Raw genomic sequence first — 27,263 nt, forward strand, 5'->3', positions numbered from 1 at the left:
GATGCCAAACAGGTGATTGAGCACATAGGCCAACGCGTCCTGCCGTTCCCACTTTAGATGGAACAATGGCCTTCACATGCCTGATCTAAACATATATATACTCAGTGGCAAACCTATTGGATTTAACAGAACAAAACATGTGTAAAGTCACAGACTGGAAACCATGCTGTTGTTAAGATGTTACGAGATCTGCATGTAGAGTATTCGTCTATGCGCATCGGTACTTCTGAGATTCAACGAAGGTGTCAACAATGTCCAAGTGGGTTTTAGCTAGGGAACAAAGTTTTTACGCGGCACACGGATATGGTAATACAGGCATGGTTGAACGCGGAAGCGCGCTGAATTTATTGTGCGAAGTAAGCGAATTTTATGAATTTTTTTAAATAAAGTTCAGCGTTAGACTCTTTTGAACAAACCAATAAATAAACTATCCAATGTGTGTATGGGTATTGTATCGCATACTAAGTACTTACGTAATGCAAGCGACTTTCACGATGGTAAGGCTGCGTTTGCTGTATTCGGTTGAAGAGCTCTTCGGCTTCGTGAAGACGGTCAGTTTTGAAGTAAAGAACTGCGAGTTGATCCATAATTGACACGTCGTCAGAATTCAACAACAGGGCCCTGTAAAAGAAATTGTATGTATTGTACCATAAAGTTCATCACGTGCAAGTATGACGTACGGCTTCTTTCAATTAGATCGGATATGGCAAGATTAATATGATTCTAAGTTTGGCATTATCCGTTAAGTCGTGTGTATAGCAGTTGCTCTACGTTTGGGACAATGAACAATCAATAAAATCCCAATGTTCTACAATACTATGGTTGATTTAGAACTATATATATACACATTTACGCATGAACCTATCTACATGCGTATATTTGCATTTCGTGGCTCAGTCTCTAAAGGGTTTTCTCTAAAGAGAAAATTGAAAATTTTTTAGGCATTTACTCCCTGAGAGACGCTATCATTACAGACCTTTTATAAAGACTCTCAGCTTCATGATCGACAGATAACTCACGCATGACCTCAGCGGCGTTTTGTACAGCCACAGTGTTGTCTGGCTCGAGTGCGATGGCCTGCTTAAATTGTTCGGAGGCCTCAAGGACGCGACCTGAAAGAAAAAATAATTTGAATTATTCGAATATGTTGTTGTTGTTGCGAAATTAAGCGTTGAAGCCCCTGTTTCATTCAACGTTTGTAATCTAACTGCTCTCAGACTTCCGTACAACTTGCCTAAGTAAAAGTAAATTGTGGCTAACACCTTAATTTGTTAATGTGGATTGTGCGACTATCAGCTGCGTATTTTCGGCTGCGTTATTATCCATTTGTTTAGTGATCCATCGTAACTAAAGCCTCTGCTAAGCGATACCAGTTCCATACTGCAGTTCTTGTTTGCCAAGTCATTGTTCAAGGTTACGACTTTCAAGGCTCAGAGTTCACGCTTATCTCAAGCTTCTCCGAGTTTGAAACAGATGGCTCACTTCATCAATACAGGCGATAATGGTCGGAATGGATTGTAAGAACGTTGTCTATGGCTCTTTTAAAATACTAGCGCCCTAAATGATCTTTTACCACTTATTGAGGAAAGATATTGATTATCAACGTGGAGGATGTTGCTCGGTGAGACGACAAGTTCTATCCGTAAATATTCTCTATAGAAATTGTGTGAGTTTAGGAGAAGTCGGAATCGCGTTCTCGGGAATAAAAGGGGAGAAAAAGTACGACCTCGAGGGACTCTGATAACGCGCTCCTTTTTCAGAAATTGTATTCGTGGCCCTAGTACTTAGTTCTCTATTTCTCTTTCTCAGCAAGCCGCTGCTGTTTCGTATCTATGCAGCACAGCTTACAGTCTAGTGTTAAGCCAACCCGTTAACGTCAAGAAGCCCCTTTTCTTGTTCATTTGCTCCTGCTGAAAAACGTTTGTCTGACAAAACGGTTCCCGCTATACCGAGCAGCGGAAGTTCATATCCTGCTTGTGCCTCTTGTCTCATCGAAAAAGAAAGAGATGCAGCAAAATAGGTCTGCAGTCTTATTTTGTTCGCGCACTCGCAGTGTATAATACGGGTGCACCAGGGCATAAAATAAAAAACCCCTTTTGGGGGTATTGCGGAAACAGTCGTACTCGTAACGAGCACATTGCGGATCAGCTCGTTTGAAATATTTTAAGTCGCATCGTTGATACGATCGTGTATTCGCTATCAGCAAAAATAACGGTATACACTTCTCGAAGTTCACCAACGAGATCTCAAGTGTTTGATGAGTCTTCTTTTCCTCTAGAAGATCAGATAGAAGCACTCTGATAGAAGTACTGGCGGATGTTGGACAGAAGCCAGAAGCGAGAAGAATATATAGCAATAAACGGTAAGAGTTGAGGTAGACGAACTATTGAACGATACTGTAGTGAGAATGAACAGAACACAGACAAAGAAGACGTCATCAGGAAAATGTAAAAACCGGACATGGCGCAAAGCCACGACTACACAATCGAAAGAGATGCCTATGTTGTTAATGCCAGATCGGAATAGCAATAATGAAGCTGTAAAAATATAGTGCTAAAACTCAATGTACGAATGGAAGGTTGAAAATGTCGTGTACACAACTGTATATATTATTTGATCGTTTCGTCAGCTTAGTAAGCAAACAAGGATCCAAAAATACCAGCCACACAAGCATGACTAACCAGACCAGAGAACGATTATACCAATGAAGACATCTGCCTACCAACTCTTTCTGCATAGTGCGGGGGGTGACATCAAGCGCGGAAGATATAACCGGAACACCTCGAACAAAAAGTATTCAAACAGAGATACCAATTCCAGGTGTAATTAGGAGTGCCCGAGTCGATCCCAGGCTCTCGTTGATTCGTTCCAACTTTGCTTGCACTTTGCTACCACATCAACGCTTCGGTTGTTGGCAACCGTTTTGAAAAAAATGCATCGACATCGGGGACGCGTGCTATTCTATTTGACGTAGGACCATCAGATTTCATCAACATATAGAATAACTTCACTCATGGGATTTTCTGTCTCAGTTGTAGATGGGCATTATTAGACATTGCGTTAATACTTACATAGATGATACAGTTCGAAGCCCAACACAACTACCTACCAACAAACTAATAAACAAGATTTCATCAAGAGAGGCATCACCACATGTCTGTGGAGGCCCTCAATGAAATGCGTGTATCCCTTCGATAACTTCCGACATGTTGAATTCTTCATGTAGTTAACTGACTTCTAGTTAATCATCACATCGACCTCTAAAGGTTACTTTTTCTCTTCCTAATGATTATATGAATCATTGAAAGAACTCCTCCAGTCTGACATTACTATGAATCCTTCAACACTGTGACTTGTTGGATACCGGTGAATCATTTATTAATGATCCTGTTACATGTTATAGTAGTTTTGTATAATTAATTTACTCACATATGTGCAGAGCGTGTAAATGGACTAACATGGAAACAATCTTACATTATAAAGAATTTTCGGTACAATCTTATAATAAAACAATCATAGCAACATCCATAATGACTAAAAACGAACATAATCTACATGAGCAACATTAGCTTTGTTCAGCTTACTCTTTTCCGTTCGTTATTTGACTATTTACGCCGACAGGTTAAAATGATAAAGGTGGTTCGTAAGGCGGCGAAATACTCTCAAGCAACAATCGCACAAAGGCTGCACCACTGTACAAGATAGCCCGTCTTTTGCCCCTGACATACCACAGCTCTGAGGCAATCTTTCTTCTCGATTTCTTCGGTGCGCGGGCATTGTTGCTGCGGCTGCTTCATGCCGAATCCATCGACAGCACGTCCGCGACCTTAAGACCTTGCAAAAAGCTGTTCAGCCTCCGTGGCCTTCTCCTATTTGCAGCATGTCTTATATCCCTCGGCCCACAAATCCATCTCGAATTCCATCTGCTTGGTTTGCGTGTTTCCGTTCCGATTTTTGCTTTTCACAACCAAAATCGTCACTGCCACTTATGAACAGTAACGTTTTATAGCAGCAGTTGCCATCCATCAAGTAGAAACGATTTACTTGAAAGTGAAACCTCGAACGAACAGGCCGTTTATGCAAATGAACACAACGTGTTGTCCGTCTACGGAGCGGCGTTTTTGTACTCTTTAATTGTACCTTTTAGCTTGAAGGACTATTAACTCATTTGTGTGTTCATTAAATTGAGCTCGAAAATCTTTTGCCTAGTCGGCCTGGTTTTATGAGCGGTTTTCATGTGGATGCAAAAGCCCATCAAACTGTGATTGTCGACACTGACCTTGGTCATGCAGAAAAGTGGCGTAATTATTCCTAATGGGCGCAGAACGGCTATTGAGTTTAATGGCGCGACGATGTAGAGTCTCAGCTTTGCTGGTGCGGCCCTGTTGTCTTTCAAGCTCTGCTAGCGATGAGGCCGCCTCCGCAAGGGACGCGTCCAACGCTAGAGAGCGTTCCAGGAGTCCACGCGCCACTTCTATTTGTCCCTTCCGACTGTTAAAATGAGCAAAATTCAATATAGAACATGTAGCTTTATTATGTAGTATTACATGTAGCATAGTATTGGAACAGCAATACAACTGTAGCGGTTGTACGATTGAAATTTTCATTATCATAATTACAGGATTTAAGTTACACATAAATTGAAAAACGATTTGTTTATTTTATGAACGATATATAAAAAATATATAAATAGGTTTCGCTCCGTTACCCATTATAACTTCTTATATTATTCTTATCTTATTAATCATTCTGCTAAATAATATTAAATACAACGAATTTAGTTCATTTTACAAGATATGAAGGCATTATGATTACATAGCTTGCAATTATCGCATCTACTTCTTTTTTGTTTCATTCTGCCTATTTTGGTGCTGGTGTCTGCACGAACTTCAAAACCTTTTCAATGGCGCCCTATTTGTTCCACTCTTAGCATTTTTTTTAAATTCAAGTAAAAACAAATGTTTTCCACTCACGTCTAAACATAAGGGAGACTGCTTATAGTTCCATTTTAAAACTATCGCCTGTTGTGTCCGGCTCGAGGCAAGTGCAACTTACTCCCTACCAAATAGTTTCAATACTCGTAGTGGTAACCATGATGATTAAACTCAGGCTTTACTGAAGAAACGTCACACCCTTAATGCACCGATAGACATTTACTATCATTTTGAATCAGTGCTTGGCATGTACTCGCTCTATGTGAAACAAAAATAAAACACAATACTACGATAGAAATAAATAGCTTGTAATATATGCTCATATATATAATACATACCGGTAAAGCATGGCGAGATTGTAGTGGGCTCCGGCATGATGAAGGTTGATGTTGATCGCCCGTCTAAAATGTTTTTCGGCTTCAGCCTGGGACTCGACAACTGTTCCGAGATTGTTATAAGCCGATGCGTGAGTTGGGCATTGCCTAGAATACGGTGAGTTAGAAGGAAGATTGAGATAGTCAACGTTACTAACAGCAACTGGACCACATGTCCCTTCACTCGGCCCCTAGCAAGATATTCCAAATACTGCTGAGGCTAGATTGGCCAAATACATTTTATGACTCTCTACTGGTCACTTCAGTGATTCGAGATTACTCGAAACTTTTACGATTCCTTGACGGACATCCGGCTCGTCAAGGCAATTGAAGTCGAAGTTAAAAAAAAAATAAGGCCGGCGAGCCAAAAGAGATGGCCAGTAGGTCGACAGAGCAATGAATGCTTCATCGATCGATGCAGTGGCGCTGTGATAGAGAACGATGATAGGTCGCAACTAACGATGGTTAGCTTGCAACAAGCGCGCACAACTATGGTCCTACGTACATATCTCCTCTAGGAACATTTTAGAGGTGAAGCAGCAACACTTCAACAGCTGTCTGTCCAGCAGACCACACAGATACAAAATCATAGTCAGACAGGAGGAAACACCGTAACAAACAAGGAGTTCGTCTGCTAATGATGTCAGCCGTAACTGCTAAAGGGGAAACCAATGGGTCGAACGTCGGAGCTTTAAGAACGCTCATCTAAATTTTAAGTAAGTACACTTTCAATAGGGAAAAGATCCTGTAAACAACCCCCATGAGAATATGTTTCATTTGAAGTTTAGGACCATCTATTTTGAGTGTAGCGAGTTTTTTTCCGAAGGCTTAGCAGATTACTTAAATCTTGTAGACCTCACTTACTCGATAGCCGTGTTATAGTGAAGAGCGGCTTTCTCATTACGCCTAAGGTCACGCATGAGGTTGGCATAGTTATAATGCATTTTGCAGTTCGAAGGCAGGTCGCGGACTCCAGATCTGAATTGCAAAGAACAAGAAAACAAAAACGATTAGATACAATCCGATATATAGGCATACATACAAAATAATAGCATGTGTATTGGGCACAGAACCCTGATGACAATGTGTACAGGGGCAAATGATGCGTAGAAATTTGATAGGTAAGCAGCTTCGAGAATACTATAAATGTGAAACTTACTCGAATAGGGTTTCCCGGGTCATCCAAACACGGTTCCGCCGCACCGTACGTATCGCGTTCAATGTGATCAGAAGCAAGAGTGAAACTAGTACAATTTTCTGATGGCGATTCCAGGAAAATAATGGTGTTGAGCCACTAGCTGGTCTGGCACTACTGTCTCGCATAGCCGCGAACAACCGCCTGAGTCCCTCAACCAGCAAAAGGCAGAAGCCCATGCTGGGGATATAGAGTACGCGTTCGGCTAAGACGAAGCCGACTGTCACCAGCAGGTTGGACGCTGGCAACCAAGGCAGAATTATCAGCGCGACGCTCATTAACAACACAGGACTTCTGCTAGCACTGTTTCCCCCGTCGTCGTCAAGACCACCAGCTGCTTCGTTGATGTCCCCTTGTGCTTCAGCACGAATTCCCGTGAGCCTTCGCACGTCATTGTGTTGACGATGAGGACTATACGGGTCAAGGCTTTCTTTTACAGTCGAAATGGGTGGTCCAGATATAAGCGCCCGAAAGTCACTGTTAAGACTACGCCGGACAAGCTCCGCAACGGCTACCACAAGAAGCAAAGTGGCCAAATTACGGCCATCTCTTAACGAGTGCACAAGGGGTACCGAGCCCATCTGCCAATCGTAGGACAGCACCTGTGGCCACATCACGATTCCCACGTTCATTACCGCCAGGTAGCCATACGTCAGTGCCCTAAGTGACCGCAACAGCAATGCCAAAACGGGAACAAATTACACGAACAGTTAGATTATCTACTGCAACGAAAAACTAGATCAAAAATAACTAGCTTTACCTTTGGTATAAACTAATACCAGGTTTCTATATAACATCATTATTTATTATTATTAGGTTTCTTGTTTCGTTATCCACACGGGTTGCACATCCGCCTCGGCTTCCCGTACTCAATTAGCTGTAGCACAACTTCTCCCACGAAACAAAATTCTCACCAACAAGTGTGAAAAAAATCCGCTGGCCTCTGCCAACAGACTGTCTAGCGTGACCTTGAAGTTAACAAAGCCAAATGCGATGCTTATTAACCCCTACCAAGATGTCCATTCAAACTAAATCCCTCGTGGTCGTTTACCACCACTAAGAGCGGCCAAAGTTAGCTTTTCCCCCTTCCGGTTCCAGAAAGTATCATATCTACCTGCTTGGCAGCTGCCTCTAAACAGTGGGATTTATTTAACGCTCACAGAAAGATGACGCGTCCAACCTGGCCATATCGTCTGCGTTAAGCAGAAGGTGCTTCCCTTCCGTCTGTTCCATTTACGCCGAGTCCCCTCTCACTCCAGCATCGTACAAGTTTCGCGAAGTGAATACATATGTAGATAAGAGGGAAGCACAGTATATCTGTATAAAGCTCACCAGCACCTACTTTAAGCTGGGAGCGTGACCTTAGTGTTTGTATAGCTCGGCACCTCTCAGCTATCCCATTTCGTCCCCCCTTCCTTTGGGTTCCATGAACTATTACGAGGAAATGTGCAGGAAGTTACCATTATTCGAACACTATACTCCTACATATATTATACTGCTATAGCTTCTATCATCCCTTCTAGTTTTACTACAATAAGCCGTACATCTGCGAAACTTGCACCTTTAGGCCATCAACGGCTTAAGCTGAAGCTGACGCCGTGTCTGCTCAGCTGCTCCGCAATGGCAGCGCCGTGCCATTTTCTGCTTTGGCTCTTATTTCTATTCTTGTTGTTGTTATTGTTATTTATTTGTTTGTTAAGAATCTTTAGCAGTGAGATTTTCCATCCATAACAGAAGAGAGGCTGTTATTTGGCGAACGGTCATTAGTCGCTTAAAATGCTGTCGACGTTGTCCTGACCCACTACCACGAACATCTACTCTACGTAGACACCCGTTCGGCTTAGGCGGTCCCTTAGACTGACTACAACTTCCTACAGGAATCTGGGCAGTTGAAGGTTTTGAAAGAGCGTGCGACGCTGTTGGAGTGACATTTCGTCGAAGGGAGACCGGTTAAATTAACCCTTTGAACAGTCATCCAATAGTAGATTTAGCAACATTAGCGATTGTGCGCCTGTTGTTGCTGTTGTTGTTGGAGTCGTATTAGAGTCGTAATTTTGTCAAATGATTGTAGTGGTCACGCCGAACGTACCGTAGTAATGCTGGCAGCAGAAGTAGCATAGTATCATTAGAATACTCATGGTTCTGACTTAGTAGGGCTAACCACCCTTGCTGAAACTAAAATTGGACTGGGCTAGCCAGGCAAGAGGACCCAAACGCAAAGCTTATAATGGCGCTAGAGCTGTACTCGAAGTACCAGTGGAAATCGTCGCATCATACATTTCTTACATGGCCTAGAATAGGCAGGTTGAGAGCGGCTTCAACTGCGAGGGTTGCCCAGCAAGTAGCAGTAAAAGCAGCGGAGAAAGAGAGGCCGTACTGATCGCAGCCGCGCCCAGTGTCCTCTCTCTACGCGTGGCCGTTTGGACCCGTGAGGCGTGACGCACAGATGAGGTCTCCTTTGCCAATGAGACAAGTAGTTGTAGTAGCAATAGTGGGAGAATCGCGGCGAGTAGAGGTATTAAAAGCACCAGGAGGAGCAGTTAACAACACCGATTTTGGCGATCCTATCGCGCTATGTACTGAGGGAATAGCCACGGCAGCGGCAATATCATTCTACGTTACTGTTGGACGCTCTTGTCGAAAAAAGCACAGGACTTAGCCGTGTCAGTGAGGCCTCTTCTCGTATACAAGTTGGAACACGGTATCTGCGATTCGAGACCCGCGGACCAACGGACGCACTCGGCTGAACGTCTGATCGGCGTGGCTAAAGCGCACCAAAGACCAAGCAGCGAGGCCTTCTCAGCGGGATCTTCAAGTAGGCCTTCGGCTATTGTCTGCGGCGAGCAATCACACAGTGCGGCAGGTGGAGGCAGACGCGGGGCAGAGGGAGAAAAGACAGGGGAATACTGACAGGCTGCCGTTCGCTCGAGACTTGCTGTCCGCTTGACTTGGATTCGGATGCCCTTCTTGCGTTTTTTTTTTCTCTCGGACCAAGTCAAAGGAAAATAGAAAAAGAGAGATGAGAGGAGAAAGAAACGTAATGTGTAAGCGACATAGGCAGGCCCGTCAAAGAATCGTTGCTTTGCCTCTGTATGCCAACCGTTACGACCCTACCAGCACAACCTTCTACGACCATTAAGGTAATCCTGGCCATAAAGGTGATTTGTTCTTTAGCCACATTTGCTGAAATATTCTGACTACTACACCAGAAGAGTGAACCAACAAGGCTGCAATCGGAAGGACAACCACCGTTAGTCGGATTTCCACACTGGACACAAATGGATCTCGGACCAGTCTAGCGCGGCTTGTCTCTTCGTTTCTACGCGCTCATTCACTCAGCCGTTTGTCGTACACGAGTTTACTGTGCCAGATAGTTACATACGTAGCGCCGTACATTCATACCATAGCATTGCCACCATCCGCGGCCCCACCATTACTAAAAGCATCCCGGTTACCACGCATCACCAGTGGCATTCCACGTTCGGAAAACGGCGAAGAACGAGGTTAAGAAAGAGGCTTGCTGGCGGAACGGGCAATGCAAACCGAAGAACAGGAGGTGTCTCCATCGTGTAAAACCCCACGATTTGTTCACATCTGTATGTGTAATGTACCATGTGTATATATACAGTGTATATGTCTCGTAATGTAAGTGGCTTTCTTTGCAGAATAATGCATTTCGTTAGTAGCTTACAGTGAGACAAGCTAAACAAACGTCAGTGTATTTCCAAGTCATTTGTACGATCGAAGGGGTCTCAAATTTTTCTTCCGATAGTTTCCGCTTTTCCGTCCAATTTTAGCCTTCTTCGTGTATTTCCCTTATCCATTAGAGCATATTATAATTAATACCGATCCGGCCATTTAGGCCAGTGCCAGCTGTGGCGCAAATGACCGCAGTCGAGATGTTCCAGCGACTGGCGCTCAATCAGCACACATATACGAGTACATATATTCACCCATATATATATATATATATATATATATATATCTATGATCATAGCGGAAAAGAAGTCCATGGGAATCTTTCCCTTTATCAAATGCCTGTGGCATTTAACATACCTGGGCATGGCTTTCTGATTCCTCGTCAAAATCATCTTGTCCAATAAGTTGGTTCAAGGCCAACAGTGTCTACAAGCCGATCCAAACCGAAAACTGCGGCGATGAACAGAGAGGATGGGAACGTCAGGATATCTCGGGTAGGGCGACTTTCTGAGACCTCAAACTTTTCGAGACGTCGTTCATGGTAAAATTCATACGGTCAGGATTGGACGGGATGACGAACAGATATTCACTAGATGTAGGCCAGCCTTCTCCTACTACATAGTAGTCAAAATAGGGCAATAGACAGGGACCGCAGCCAGACAATTCTTGTAGTCCTCTCGAATTGCAAACGAGCTTTAAATACAGCGGGTCTAGCGAACTAAGAGCGCATTAGGAATACTTTTACATCTACCATGGTAACGGTGGGCACCGATAACTGCGCCAGTGTCTACGACGCGACTACCTGCTACCAGTTGGGAAGGGCTTGCAGCCGTAGGTAGCTAATGGCGAAAACAATTTTCAAATAGGATCACTCGCAGTCAACGCTTTTGAATTCATCTCACTTTACCTAGTATCACATTAGCCCATCGGCAAACATGCTCATTATAAGGACTCTGCGCAACAATATAATGAATATTAACAGAAGCTACCAATGCTTGGCTGAACCAACTATGCGAACTTAGCACTCCAAGTAAAAATAATGGCCAGTGCGTGATATAAATCGTACTGTAAAAGACAACAAGGTCTCAATAATCGTCGAGACCACAGCTGTGTAGATCGATAGGAAAATTAAAAAAAGCAAGAATTTAACTACTGACAGTCGGAGTAGGTCACTTCTGATTCAAATATGTTAGCTATTTTATAATTGATTTGTAGCAAATAAAAGAAAAACACGGCCATTTTATATGATAAACCTTACTATTTGAGAGATTATAGCCATTACAAAAAATATAGGCTGCATATTAGGGATGCTCCTAATACCAGCCATTAATATTGCCGTTAACAATACTATTTATGGTCCCGTTTAATCATCTAACTCAGAGTCAAAGCAGGAAATGAAACGCATTTTCTTTTCCACTAGCTCACCTGTAAGCACTATAAGGTAACAAGTTTTTTATTGTATATTAATAGTAATATGGTCATCCTTAGATTGCGTCTGAACTCTATCGTAGCAAACACAAGAGTTCATTTTCTTGTCTGCTCCCATCAGCAGACCTCGAACGTCCGCTTATACATAGATCACCTTAAAAGGTACGCTGGCTCGTTGTGAAGGTTTAGGGTAGCTTTTTTAGTCACGCAAAACATTTCGCCTACACATAGTCACATACGTAAATGAGTGTTATCTATTTGAACGTTTAAAACAAAGGCCATTTTTGCTTGTTTAGCATTCTCCATTTCCTTCGTATTGTCCCATCTTTCTATACTACGGTCAGCTCGTCCCTGAATCTGCTGTGTCTACTGTTAGAATAAATAAGAAAATAAACAGGCCCCTGTACACGGTCATTAAATCTACCCAGAGTTAGACGACAAGTCCAAGGACTTAGCGGACCAACTACGGCGATAACGGCAACCCTACCTGCAACACTGATTGTAATTGGATAGCTAGCGGAGTTCACGAGCTACTCGAAATGCAACAGGATTTAATTCTGTCTCCCCCTACTTTTTTAATCGAAACGTGATCGAGCTTAATTAAAATGGCATCGATGTGTCGGGCTTCAGGAGTCCTCAGCTTGCGCTCAGCTTGTTCTCTACGGAGTTGAAGATCACGCCCCAGCCGACCCTCCTTTGGCGTCTAGGAAAACGGAGACGGAAGTGATGAGCGATCGATAGGCGTAAGATCTCCCTTTCGCTGCCATACACCCCTATTGTATTCTACCACCGCTGCTATAAAATTAGTCGTACGACAGTTCCACCCCCAGGGGTCTCGACCGGTACTTGGTTTTTCGGTGGGGTCCGTTCTGGCCGTAATGGATTTTCTGTTGCCCTGTTTGACGGACCACCGATGGACCGCAAAATTGTCATGGGCACAGAATCGCATAAAGTGACCCTTGTTAGACAACAGCAGAGCAGGCCTGACTCAGGCCTGGCACAATGGTTTTGATAGACTAACGGAATCATTCAAAAGGCTGGGGATGACCCTGAAGGCACACCCATCACACATTGCTGAAACGGTTCGTGACGTTAGTGGCAGTGCTGCTGCTGGCCCTGTTTAATCAAACTTACAATTCTGAATTACTCAACTTTCTCGTTGAATCACCTCGACTTTCTCTAAGCTGTATCGAAATTGGCGATTTGCCAATTTCGGTACAACTTAGAGATCCCTGAAAGCAGCTAGAAAAGTAATAATCCATTGTACCGCCAAGTCACAGACTTACTAGGGGTACATCTCTGTACGATATGTGCTATTGTTCACCCCCCTTGTCTCTGTGCCACCTCCCTGCTACTCTTAGTTGTTCTTCTGATTTCTATCATCTGCTAGAATATAAATTTAGGATATACGTGTGGTTTTATTGGCGATGATCGCCCCATGTTTTATTCGTTTATTTTTATATGAACGAATTGCAGGGTCTTGCGTTTTACGTCAACATGAGCTGTTCCAGCAAGCGGCTGTGCTACACTAATGCAATAGCTGGTGCCCCATTAGTTGTATGGGGTAACGTATGAAAATGTCGAAAGAGTTAATACGAGAGACGGCTGGTTCTTCGCTTTGATTCTAGGAAAATTTCCGCGGGTTCGTGGCACATGAACCCACGAGGGGTGGCCGTCTGCCGATCCAACAGGAGACCAACAGCCATACGTACAATTGCAATTCAGGTTGGCATTGACCGAGGTTGGAGGTCGGCATGTGACATATACAATATATCTGCCTCGTACAGCAGGCTTACTCATCTAGTAATGTGTTGTAAAAAAAAAAAAAGGGACTTCAGGTACTGTTTTGTGCTCTGCAGTTCGGAATATGCAAGGGTGGAGCGCTATTCCAATTAATCAACGGGACGTCTAGTACTACAGGGCAGCGGAGCGAACGGCTGCATTGAAATTGCAGTAAAGATAACGTTGCCTACCAAAATGTATTAATTGAAATAACATCGAAAACATAGGTTCAAGTAATGCAGGCGTGAAAGGTGGATTCCATCGATACTATTAAGTATAGAATATGGAATTCAGCTCATGTATGTTCTTGAAAAGTGCATCGAACCACAGCTTAGCAATCTGCGAAAAAGGATTTAGTATAAAAGCGACATTTTGCAGAATCTAATCAATGTTTTCTAATAAAACAAGGCTTTAACGTCCGTATATAGTTACTGGCTTCAACAATTATTCAGTACCAAGAAGATTACGTTTCTTCATTCAATCACGCCTATCGTGTAGTCATTGGCGAAGCTTGTATACTAATGGCACACATCAGCGGCTATACTGTTCAGTCGGAACGCTTCACACCTAACAAAATGATTGAGATGGAAAAATTTCTTCTAACGTATAAATGCTGATGATATCAAACAGGTCTATCACGATGTTAACTGTGTTGTTTGACCAACGCTCGAATCCCATGATAATTCTCATGTGAGACAATACGGCCTATAGCTTCCTGTAGTTCATCGATCTTCTGTTTCTTATGCTTTTCGTAATTACCTTCAATATAATGGCAAATATACATTTTCGGAAAATGGCAGATAATCTCCCTTTCTGATTTATGTATAGTGGAATCTCCAAAAGCAGAAACACGATAACGCTAGCTTTTGTAAGGCGGTACGTAATTGCGCCTTAAGATCTCTTTCATGTGAAATCTTTGCGATAGGAAACATAATGCCTTTAACAAATATCCGTCTTTAAAAGACGCTTGACAATCCCGCCTCCGATAGCCTCCAAGGTAGAGTCTCCAAACATGGAGACAAACTTGATAAAAGTTAGCTCCATTTTTAAAGACTATTGGGATTTTCCATGTTGAGAGTTACAAGTTGGCATTTCGCACAAGCATCAGTTATTATCAGTAACCCCATAACGTTTACCAATGATGATTAATAACTATGTAGTAATATCCACTATCCACTAAACTGGCCTGAACTCGCCATACTGCAATCTGCTTGTGTAGATTAACAGTAAAAATAGTAGGTTCGTATAGGTGCTCAAACGGTTCACTTTCACGAACAGGTCAAAAGGACCGCTTGCTCTTTTGTCATTTAAGCTTACTACTAAGGCATCACTCGGCAGGTCTACTCAGTTGAGTAGTTCAGTAAATGTAATGTCTCCATATATACGTTATGTATGCATGGAGCACGTGTGTCCGTGATGGCGAAGCGGTAACGTGTTTGCCCATGTAAACTTTAACGATTTAGGTTCGAGTCCGAACGTAGGCAGACTTCATTTCGTGGTGAGCGTCAGCCGTCTACAGCAATCCTTGACGCGAATGCCCGAACGTAAAATTCGAAGCTATAATTCTATACATAGATACGTGTCCCTGCAATGATTCACTGGTAACGTGTTCTCCCAGTAAACTTATGGATACGTGGGTTAATCTAAGTGCAAAAATGGGGGCTAAGCACACTTCACTGTTTCCGTGCGGGGAGGAGCCGCCAACCGCCTGAAGCCAATGTATAGCTAGTCTAGCAGTAACTCGGAACATTAATTTTATATATAGATACGTACATATAGATATGAGTCGAATAGAAAAATCCTATATATCCAAAAGCCGACACGTAGCTACGTTCATATATCTAGGTCAAAATATCTCGGAGCCATTTACAATCAGGAATACGACAACAACGGATACTGGGGCAGATATTAAATAAGAGTACGTGAGTATACACTCCGATATAATGTCGGCGACAATGAAAGAGATAATGGTCGTCTAGTATCGGTAGTTCTGCTGCAATGGCATACTTAAAATACTTTTTTGGCGCATTATGTCTGATACGTACGTGTTCCACAATGGCTACCTATAAGAACCATAAACACAGGAGGTTTGTGTATAGCTTGATTGGCTTTGTTCTTCGTTTAACCCATCTAACTGTGACATCATGTATCGTACGTTAGTACAGTACATAATAGTAATTGTATAGTATCATATTGAATTATAAATGTTTTGATCTCTAGTTACCCGCAGTTATTATAAGAGTAATCCATTACAGGTTAGCCCATCTCCTTCGCCTAATAGCTTTTCGATCCAGCAACACACGAAGCTTTCTTCTGCGTAATTCAGGCATTACGACTGAACGTCTATCGAAAATTAGCATCGAGCAAAGAAGTATATTTTTTCGCGCGATATCAAAAGAAAATATGTAAGGAAGATTATAAGAAAAGTTTTTCATGCCTTATGCCCAGTACTTAGGCCTATGGCATTAGTTTAAAGATTGGCTTCCAGCAAGTTTAGCTGGCAGACACATTATCCCAGTATATTATTACGGGAAGGAAAAATCCTTTAAGGAACGTAACACAAAATAGGAACGAAAGCCAGGAAGACAAAAGACGAAGCCTTAAAGGTGTGTGTATACCTGGTCAATAAATGAGGATGATGCGACGCGGGATTGTCGTGCTCTGAGAATCGGGGTAGACTGCCGCCCAGCATGGCTACGCGAAACGCCACCAGTCCTGCAAGAACGGCTAGTGAAACCTGAAGGTATTCGTCCGCTGCAACCCATTGCGTTGGCCGATTGGGTCGAGACAACGATGGAGATAAAGCCATGAGACCCAGACGCCTTTGACCTGTAACGCGCGCTGAACTGCAACGGAAGCGAATAGGCAAGAACATCAAGGAGATTAAACGTTTCGTTGAAATCGGTTGAAAGTAAACTTCACCTATGCAACATGCAATATAAGTTAATTATAGGTGTTTATTTACGGTACTGACATAACGACAGGGTATTTAGTGTGAAAGCATCACTGTATTATTATAGCAACTGGGCTTATTATCGCATTAGGCCGCGAAAAATTCGGGTGCGTCGAACAATTTAACAATACAAAAAAGTGGAAGGTTTAAAATAGTACGAATGGAGCAACAGCTGGCTGCAGCATTATTTGGTGGCGGGACCTAAAGGATCTAAAGGATCCAAGGACCTTTGAAGGGCAACTCTAATCACGAGCTTAACTTCTGCAATCAATATATCTGTCGACTCGATGGCAAGTTTTTTAATTAATTATATTTTTTTTTTGTACACTTTTCCGCTATTTTCTTTGAATCTATGTGGTTTTGTTTGGTGTTAATTAATCGACTGGAAAGTAGTAAAACACAAAAGGAAAAAACAAGTAATGACGCTGTTCTATCTTTGCTATCGTAACCCAACAACAATCCGAGCAGCACCGACCGATCCACCCACGGTTATGTTATAAGCAAACGATTCACCAGCATTCCCCTTTTTCTACGGTCTGATGCGATTGTTTACTCTTTTTATGTTTTGGCTGTGCCCTTACGTTCGACACTCAATCTTTTCTCAGTATGGAAGCCTATGACGCCTGTGCTTCTAGCTTCTTCGATCAGCCAATTTTCTTCGGCTATGGCAATCCCTGTCTGACCTAGTGCTATTATTCTTGCCTGTACTGCTGTTGCTGGCTGTGGTACCCTTTGAACATAGACCAGACAGTGCACAGCGTCCGGAAAATGGACGTCGGTAGCCGCTTCGATGGCTCTGGAGCAGGCGTAGTCCAAAAATCTTTGTTTCTATGGACAGATAAATAGCACTGGCTTGCATACATACATGGATACATAGAAGGGTCCACAATGTTGCATTGCACCCAGATACAATCAGATCGGAGATATCCAAACGCGGACGTCTCTGCGTGTAAATGTGTGTTTAAGCTCTAGAGTTGAACGTGGCTATCTGTAAGGGTGGCTGTGTCTGTAAGATGGGCGGACGAGCCTAGCCCAGGACAGGTTAACTGCAGACAGGCGGCTTCCAGCCGGGTCTGGGCTTTAGCAGAACTAGCGGCGGCGCCGGCAACAGCGGGAGAAGAAAGGGGAGGATGAGAACAAAGAAGCTCTGACTGGCTAAAGCCCTTGTCGAAACTTCCTTGAGCCCTGCACGAAGGCCAGAGCAGCCTAGTACGGGCACTTGTGGATAACTTAGCTCCCCGCTCACGGTTTCTGGAGACAAAAGAGTCTGAAAAGAAAAAGTAGCAAAATCGATAGCCCCTTCTATAAGGACACAAAATCACACATCTTTTCTGCGGCTTTTTCTTTTACCTCTCCCCGACCTCCCATATGTGACCCGTTCTACCTATTTCGCAGTCTGTCCCGGCCCCGTGGCCCGTGTCCTGAAAATCTTTGGCTCCTGGGAATATCTCGGAAACCGACCATGTGAGCCCACAGGAACTCTACCAGGTTGGTCCATTCAACGATGTGGTTGTTCACTCCTCAACGAGTGCAGCACACATCAAAGTGGAGAGCGCAAGAGGAACAGCAAAGCGGCGAATGCAGTTGGGGGAGAAATTAATAAGCCATCAAAACTAAGTAGCCGGTATTCTTTCTACAAGCCAAGCCTTTCTACGAGAGGAACACCCAAGGAGAGAAAGACAACCAGAGAAGCTGCGATGCCTTCGAAACTATCGACAGACAACCCCAGTTGCCGGAAGATATGATAAAAGATAGCAATGAGAATAATTCCGGCGGAAATGCTGACTCAAATTATCTCGCCCTATGCGTGAAATACAAAATGGTGCACTTCCAGCTTAGTGCAGTAGTAGTAGTAGTAGTAGTAATAACGTGACACCCTCATAATGGTGCAGTAGTAACACGATATATGACACGCTTTATATACTTAAGGGTAAACGAATTGGTCCAGGTACTCGGAGCAATATTTCACTTAGGCAGCACCACACTTGAGGCTAAAAATATTTACTTTAATACCCACCATTGAATTCTAGTGTCTTGATTTCGCTAGAAAGATGTCGCAGCGAATGCTTACTACCCCAAATAGTTGAATTATATCCTTAAATTCTAACTGAGAATAATTCATCTATTAAACTACGAGCTTTTTTAGCAGTGGAACAGACGGAAGCATTTTACTTGCGAATAGTGAAATAAGTTAGGCCTTTTAATATATTCTTTTGTTGTCTGCTAGTCAGTTATGTACCCTGTTGGCAACCAAGTTACGATCTCATTCGGGTAATAACATGATATAGTAAAACCGTTTAACGATCATCAACAAACTTAAGAAACAATTTTAGGTATGAAGAAGCTATTATGCTGTGATAGTTAGAAGTGCCTCTATTATATACCGATTATCGCATTGATGAAGGAAACAGTTCCTCTAATCAGTTTTACCATTGAATATTGTCTCTCACAAACCATTTGCTTCACGAGCATTTAATGAAGTTCGGTAGATTTTTTCGAAATATGTTGGAGGCGCACGGATGCATAATTACCCTTCGCAGTAATATTAATTCGGACCGCATATAAATTCGTTTATTGTTGCATTGAACTTGTACTTCGTGCTGCAGGACATACAAACTGTAAAAGTGCCAATAAAAAAAATATTCCCTGGTAGTAGACCACTAATATAATTAATATCGATATCGGGTTGTTAGGAAACCACTTGTCGTCGCATGTGAACTTCGGATGCTAGTAAACGACAAGGATATTTCCGGTCTTTAGACAAAGACATGAAGGTTAGCAAGGCATGAAATTATCTAACCAACTAAAGGCAAGCATAGGGGCAAACCGCACAACTAAAAAAGGACCTGACAGCCTGTCTTCAAACTGGCACCGCTTCACAAATGATCCGGGTAAGTCTGAATTTACCTAGAGGGCATGCAAATGGGGTAATGTTAGAGAGATGAGAGAAACTCAGGACCTTTGTGGCTGAGCTTTTAGAGAGAGACGTTAACGCGATGAATTATACAACTAACTCCCAAGAAGTTGGTCTTGGCTTTTACAGATCGAGAAGGCGCGGCCGGCCAGCTCTAATGGTAGAGACGATCTTACAGCGATTCCATGCCACCAGCGCGCAAAGGCGCAACCGGCACGAGGCCAAAGAAACGACCTGCTGGAGAAAGCCTAAGCAAGAAGGCGGGGGTACCCCCCAATTCACAGTTCAGGTCGCAAAGTGTGGCTTCCTTAGCGTCGAGCCAGGTCTACGCCTTTATAAGTTTAAACTTAAACGAAAAGAACGAGAAGAACAGGGAGCCTTTGCAAAGAATAGATTTTTTTGGGGTTACAGGGCAGTTCTGCCACGGTCCCTCCCTTCGATCACCCCTAAAATCCGAGCAAAGCCCTTTGGCTATCTTTTGCCTTTTCGAAACGCCCTAGGGCGAGAACTCAATCGTTAACAGGGCTTCCTCTCAAATAAGTCTTAAGGCAGTCTAGCAGAAGGAACGAGGTTGATTGAACCGGTTGGTTATTTCATATGTTCCTGGCCGGACACAGATCGGGAATTTGTAGTGCAGCCTGTAGCCTACTTTGTGATTCCAACACGTAGTAGACAGACGTAGTCCGAAAAATCCCTACCCCTACATGTAGAGACAGTAAAATGCATACGTTTGAGCAAATAGAAGCCGACAACGGGTTTCCGTCATACGCTTTAACCCAATCTATGTAGTGTACCACTAGTTATATCGTAGTCCGCTTTACGTGATATTAGTCGATTTCAAGATAGCCTACGACTCATCACCGAACCTTCTCCTTTCACATAAACAACTGGCTTTTTTCAGGGCATAACCTGAAGCCTACTCTTATTCTACATCTTACTCAAGGGCTTCCCTGATGAAATAAGACGACCTATGAAGTCAGCCAAAATTATCTTGTATGCAGACGGTTTAGTGAGATACGAACAAGCTTTAAGTACAGCAAATTCTAGCCGGACTACACGGCAGCCACAACTGTGGGACAGACCGTAATTCTGACTGTCAAAAGCGATCAACCTTAGGAGGGGAGTCAGGACAGCGGCCACTGACATTTTGCATCTCGCGAAATAGTCTCTCATCTAAGTTAACCGGTTTCTGTACTTGGAGTTGCTTTTTTCGGCAAAAAACAGGAGTTTGGCCGCGCACGCCACCAAATGATGCTGGAAAACAGCGTTGGCTGCTTAAACGATCAGATCAACTTATCGTTTGTTCAGCTTCCGTCATTTTGTTCGATCTCAAGATAGCTTCAAGCGCAATGTATGGAATACGAGGCATTAAAGAATATTTTACAGTGAAGAACGTCGACAAATAAAGTCAATGCACCTCCCTTAACTACATCTAGCGACACAAAATTGCCTCGCGTATCTTCTTGCCTATTTGGTTCGAGGTACCTATACTGTTACTTCAGTCTCCCAGAAACGGAGGTCTTTAAACCAACTTCAAAAACTAGGAGCAAACGTTTGCGGAGATTAGTGGAATCTTTTTTTTTCTTTAAGTGCCATGAGAAATTACGACTCGAAAGAGATGAACCGGCTAAAAAGACATATTCGCTTTACCGTGCATCGTGCAGCCCGTGATTACAATTGACGTACTTTAACAAGTGTAGGTACTTTAGATGCAGCGACAAGTGTGACAGATATTATGTCTCTTACTAGCCCTAGTTCTATCTTTAGGACATCAAATCTCGTTAATAAGTTTTATAAGCTCAATAAGACTCCTATGGCCCATATGGCGCAAAGTGTTTTGGGTGGTTGCACATTATTCACTTCGATATTGGGATACTGTGTTGTTGACCTATATAGATAAAGTTTTTGACAAAAATGAACAAATGAAATTTCGTTGGAATATAGTGTGTTTATGTTGAAGATACATACGAATTTTCTAGTGTTCTTAGAATTATTATTGCTGGTGTTGACGTTGGTGTTATATAAGCAAAGATAACTGAATTAATGTACTAGTACAAACATGCAGAAATAGTTACGATTTGTATGTGTACCGAGCTATACCACCATTCACAGGTTTCCCTATGACTGGAAATATTCTATATATTGCTTGTTGAACTCTTTTGCACGAGGACGTAATTTTTTGAAATTTTTTTTGACGTACTACGGGATCGCAGCTGAATTATTCTAGAAGCAATTGAAGGGATAGCTTGCAGGATCGTTTCATGCCTTCATCAATAACGCGATAATTTTGCTTTTTCCTTGCCTATCCTATGAGAAGACAAAGCCAGACCGATACAACAGAGTTGTATAGCAGCCTGGGCAGGACGTCCAATAATTATTCTAGTAGTATAGTGACACACTCAGCAGTTAGCGAAGTCTGAACATCTTCTCAGGTATGTCTCGTTTTCCGCATGGCGTGTTACTTATGAAAGCCGGTGGTGCCCAGCGACGTGCCGCTTGGAGTAAAAAAAATCTGGCAATCCATTGTCATGTAAAAGTTGCTTATCGTAAACTACTCGCATATCCTCTATTTTTTGCTGTTCCTGTCCCTTAGCCTCTATGCCGTCTTCGCTTTCTTTCTCACTCGCTTTGCTTTAGCTTTTATGTCACCCTATTGTTAGTCCTTTTAGCCTTCTTCGTTCCGTTGGAGACGGCAGCGGCGGTAGTAGTAGCAAAAGAGGGATTCGTAGACGTAAAGCCAAGGTGCATGAACAGCGAGCAAGCCAACAAAACAAGTGCAAACCCGAAACCACAATCCGTCTATACTGTCGAGGCTTCCGCCAGGCGAGCGGCCATATGGGCGTTGCCTTTTACTTCTTTATCCTGCTGTTGCTTCCCTACTAGATGAAGGAGAGCTGTATAGAAAAAAATGAAGAAAGCGAGAAAGGGAGAGAGAATGCATGAAAAAAAAAAGAACTTTTTCAAGAAAAACTTTTTCCGAGGTGGGCACGGCTCCATGCTACGCCCCACGCTCGTCCGCCCTCGTACCGCTACCGAGGCTTGAGGATTGCCTACGTTACCATATTGAGAGAGGTCAGTTGCAGCAAAGAGCAGGAATATTACAGCAGCACCGGCACGAAAACATGAGAAAAAAGGCACTACCCACCCACCAACAGCTGCATGAGTTAGGTCTAGTCTGTGTCGGCGGGCTGCTAAACGTAGAGGGCACGCATGGAGGCTCATGAAGGCACAGGGGTTATGAAAGTATCTGGTATGTTTCCAGCCGACTGCCACGAGTCGTCAGCAAGAAGCGGTTATCCAAGCTGTCGCGGAAACGTGTGCGTGTTCAGCACAGAGCGGCTTCAAATTGCGCCTGCGCTTGGAGAGTCGGAGAATGATGACGTCACCGGCGTCGTCTTGCCAAATTGAGGGGTAAATACAGCTCATGGAAAAGCTAGCTTTGCTGCGTGAGATATGCTCGATCTGTGCCTTGTTCATTCTTTTTTCTTGGAAGCGTCGTGACACTACACAAGACATGCGCCCTTCCCGGCGAGCAGAGTGACACGAGAGCGTGTGGCAAAGCGCGGAAAGCGCCAGGATGAAGCACTTCGCATAGACAGGACGTTGCCAATGTAGGGCAACCACGAAAGGAACAGCAGTGAAGAACAAGCAGGTTCTTATCTCATCAGCGGATGGTTAAAGCAAGAAGGAGGTTGAATGCAAATCAACACTTGTCTGTCCTAACAAAAGCTGATAGAAAGGGAGCGACGAGTTTTTTTTTTTGCACGAGGACGCATAGGAGAGCGCTCCTCGTGCTTTTCCTACATTATCGTGTCGTCAAGCGCTCATATGAAAGGAAGTAGGCGTCAGGCTACCGACCAAGAGGACAGCTGAAATTTATGAACTATTTCTGTCGACCATCCGAATGCACCTGAGACTATCAGAACACGGCACGTAATGAAACCCTGCTTCACCTCCTGTTTTGGGCAGAAAACAGCCGTAGATCAAGTATTACCATAAAAACTAGAAATTATCACCTATTGGAAATCGAAGCTCATGAGATCAATGGCAAAAACTTTCAAGGTACAGTAAAGTGACTAGCCCAGCTTAGAATTAGCGTGAATTTGGCTTACCAGTGAAAACTGGAATCAGATCGCTTGCATAGTATCCTCAATCTATAGATGATGAATAAGCCGAAAACTGTAAGACCCTGTTCCTTGCTAAGTAACGCCAGTATAGCAAACACCATTGAAAGCCACAACTTTAGTCTAGTTAACTGCATGATCTGCTGCGATTCGCTGGTCTTCCGTATGACTCTAGCTGTTGTGACGTTATTAGAGGCGTCATATTGAAACATTAGTCCATCAGTGGTAATCAACTGATCCTGTACTGGGGCAAAATGTGGTTCGTCATTATCACATGAAGACATGAACGTTAATAACGCCAGCAGATAGAAAACACCACAAAGAAGATCGGCCCGACCCACAATCGATGTCACCTGTGAACATATAACAAGATATAAAAAATAATTAATTTATTATCTGTACTTGAAAAAACGGAGGTAGTTAGCACATAAGATGAACTTGACCGTTATCTTCTAAAGTGTACCAATTGGATTTCGGTAGCTTTAGACCTTGAATCTAAGCTGGCAACTCGATATTTATGATACGAAATTGATTTTTTCGTAATTTCTCTAGAATAGATCGATGTATTTACGTATATATTCTCACCGCTTCAGTGTGAACTGGCTGGCCTCCAAAGATCAATATAACGGCGACGCGTAATCCAAGTGCGGTGCTAAAGTACTGCTGATCATTTCGTCGGCCAACAGGGTTCGCTCCGAAGCTGAATGATCCCAGGCTTTCGGACCGGGTACTTCTCGAAGTTCGTTCCACTGAAGTTGAGCAAAAAAGTCGGCTGGCCAGCTCCCCTAACAGAATGCAACAAAGCCAGTGTAGTAGTATGTTTACCACATGATAGCTCCGGGTGTGTGACAGGCCTCCATATAAATAGTTCAACCTGTAAAGAAGAAACAATTTTCGTGTGAATTTGCTCTCAAGTCGCTGTCGCGAAATATAGAAATAGAAACGTAGGCAAAATTTTACACATGTCTGTATGACGACCATAAATCACGTAGAAAATTATTTTTTTATAATTAATGTTTAGGAAGTGAACGTAATTTTATTTTCTTTTCCTGTCATGTGATACTAGATCATCATACTAATTAAGAAGCTATTTATTTTAGCTCAAGTCAGTTCCATCGCCTTAAATTAACATAGTTCCCCAACGTATTGTCAGAATATAGATTTATGCTATTTTTCATTTGACCCGAATGTCTACTATAGAAAGGGACTTGATGAATTTTTGTGCTATTGGTTTTACCGTTACATTCTAGAGCAATTCAATCATTCGGACTGATTGGAAAGAAAGTCCTCATTACGATTTACTATCATAGGCTATAGCTATTATCTGGGATGTATAATTTGTCTGTACATATATAAGCTCAAAAAACGAATATGGTCGGGCCCAGTGATATCTACAGCGATAATTACGGCAAACTACTGCGGAGCTCGGCCCCTTTTGTCTTGCGGCGAACATCCACTCGCACCCGAGGCCGCGTGCAGCTAGGTCAAGGTAACCAGACGAGTGAGTAAGTTTCCGTAGAGAAGCAGCCCAGAGACTACTTTCTTTGCGCTGCATAAAGAACAACAATACGCCTGAACTCGACGATGCGACCTGCACGGACAAGGAGCAAACGAAAACCGGAACAGACGCGCAAAGGGCCTTTTTCCTTCTCTCTCGTATTGTGACCAGCGACGACTCGCGTCTCCACATAGTACAGCTGAGTACGGGCAACATCTATTAATGCTAGTATTTCTTATGACGTTAGTATTAGTCGTACCGGATTCTACCAGTAAGCTCTTGCTATTCGTCTAGTGTTATTAGTGTTATTTTAGATAATGTTGCAGACTGTCATTGCAGCGTTGATCCAGTTACTACTCTTGCTGTGTGGGCGGTATTCAAATACCGTCGGCAGGATCGTAGATACGCCTGGTTCTGACTGGCTAGGCGCCCGGATCCCAAAATCCTTTTTGCTGTCTTCCTTCTTTTACACACGCGAACACGGAATGGAAGGGAGGCAGAGGTGGCAACATGGAGGTTTCCTGTGTTTTGTCCGACGAATGAACAATGTGAGCATGTTTTGCCTTCGGATTCGAGCTGGCTGGCACAGCAGTTCTCATATCGACACATTGCATTCGCTGTACCGGATAGAGTAGGCTCTATACACTGCCTGTGCTTCCTTGCCTGTCGGCTTGCTACCTCACTCGCTTGGCACCCGAACCTCGATCGCGTTAGCGGTGAGCTAGACTAGCAAGCTATGGTCTGAATGTTGGATCCAGCCCACGTCTCCCTTCCTCTTGCCTAGAACTATTCATGCCGACTGTAAGTTCTTCCTGCAGTGAGCTAAAAACATAAGCTACGTAGCAGTCGGATGGAGTCCTGGATATAATACAAAAGGTGTTCAGCGTAAATGGTAAAAAGACTGATGTCGTTCACTTATAGGCTAAATATAAATGAAAATTGATACTAGGTAAGACCTTTTTTTTGCATGGGCCGGCAGGACCATCCCTCTTTATTCAATGTATCTGCCCTTCTGTCCCATTACACGTTCAATTCGAGGTCTAAACCATTCAAAAATCATTTTAAAAATTGACAAAACGTTCAAGAAGTACAAACATTCAAAAACGTCTGAAATAGGAAAAAGGCGCAAAGAAGATTAACGGCTTAACTTTACCTGAACGGCTCAATTGGCAATAAATAATCTTGTTTTAGACGCTACCGCTGACGCACGCATCAAAAATGCAGGGTGATTACAAATAGCGTCGCCTTGATGATTTCGCGTGCTTCTTCGATATAATCTTTATCGTGGGTCTGCCACCTCACTTCTTAAAAATCTTCCTCGCACTCCTCAGGAACTACATGCAGGCTGATGAGGACGTACACTATTGATTTAGGAGCACCATGCAAATTTACAATTGCAGCGGGGGGAGGGGGGGTATTCAGCACAAAGATATTAGACATCTAAGCATGATCTTTATTCATACTCCGAACATAGACCTCCGTCTCCGTTACACTCAATTATCGATGTTACTCTAAAATAAACTGACTTATCTGGTCTTAAAAACAGGAGCTACTAGGTATACCGGCGACTCTAAACAGCCCCCAATAAAACGCGTGTCAGTTTATCGCAAACACCCTGTATCTCGATAGAGGCAAATCTCTTCACAAAGCTCGGGAGACTGAAAAACGACTGTTGTCAATTATCGCTAGCTATAGGTTACGTTAAGCTATAGTAGTCCAGCGGTAAAAGCAACCTTAATAATATTGTGATGTGAAACTGCTGGCGAGTGTTATCAGTGAGAACCCGCTAAGTTCAGCGGATTTTAGAAAGCAGCAAACGATTGCCGCTTAACTGAAATATATAATTCATAGTTGTGTATATCCGATGTGAGCAAATGCAGCAGCTTCACTAAGGCGGATTACGCGTCTTTATTTGTACGCAACCGTGGCAGGCAGCTCTCTTGTGTAGCTGTCGTCTTCGTTGTCCTTGTAGTACTCACATACAAGCGGTGAGTACGCCAGATATAACTGGCATATAAGCCTTGTTTCTACAAAAAAAAAAGCCTTTCATAGGCTTCAGTTGCTATCTCTCGGTACCGCGGTGGATAACAGAGTACTTTATGGACATGCAGCAGTGTAGTAGTTAAAGTAGCGAATAAGCAACTGTCGTTGCCACTGCTATTAGTAGGACTGCATTTAAAAGAAATGCGCCGTCGCCAAAGCGATCAAGCCTAACGCTCGCATCGGGTAATTCTACAGTAAGTAAGATAAACACTACGTAGATTAGGTATATATATATATATATATACATTGCTGTAAACCCTTCGCTGAGCGTGAAGCTCAATTCTGGGTGTGATTCACAACAAACCTGTACTATTTGCAT

General features: G+C 43.1%; 1 protein-coding gene and 1 long non-coding RNA gene across 3 annotated transcripts in view; one reads left to right on the forward strand and one right to left on the reverse strand.

Moving 5' to 3' along the window:
* The window catches only part of LOC111266102 (protein O-mannosyl-transferase TMTC1), a 144,092-nt gene that overhangs the window by 5,864 nt on the left and 110,965 nt on the right, over positions 1–27,263 (reverse strand). For both annotated transcript variants that reach the window (XM_022843287.2, XM_086970785.1), the window contains exons 2-10: positions 23,989–24,277; positions 23,392–23,756; positions 16,031–16,258; positions 6,468–7,163; positions 6,173–6,286; positions 5,273–5,416; positions 4,280–4,491; positions 977–1,112; positions 474–621 (exon numbers count right to left, since the gene is read on the reverse strand). In XM_022843287.2, coding sequence (XP_022699022.2) covers positions 474–621; positions 977–1,112; positions 4,280–4,491; positions 5,273–5,416; positions 6,173–6,286; positions 6,468–7,163; positions 16,031–16,258; positions 23,392–23,756; positions 23,989–24,277 — 2,332 coding nt within the window. The remainder of the gene's footprint in view (positions 1–473; positions 622–976; positions 1,113–4,279; positions 4,492–5,272; positions 5,417–6,172; positions 6,287–6,467; positions 7,164–16,030; positions 16,259–23,391; positions 23,757–23,988; positions 24,278–27,263) is intronic.
* Positions 26,674–27,263, forward strand: part of LOC111266100 (uncharacterized) — a 33,211-nt gene continuing 32,621 nt past the window's right edge. The window contains exon 1 of the long non-coding RNA XR_002683888.2: positions 26,674–27,138. This is a non-coding gene — a long non-coding RNA (uncharacterized LOC111266100). The remainder of the gene's footprint in view (positions 27,139–27,263) is intronic.

The sequence above is a fragment of the Varroa jacobsoni genome, unplaced genomic scaffold (genome assembly GCF_002532875.2).
Source record: "Varroa jacobsoni isolate VJ856 unplaced genomic scaffold, vjacob_1.0 scaffold_1053, whole genome shotgun sequence".
Lineage (NCBI taxonomy): Eukaryota > Metazoa > Arthropoda > Arachnida > Mesostigmata > Varroidae > Varroa > Varroa jacobsoni.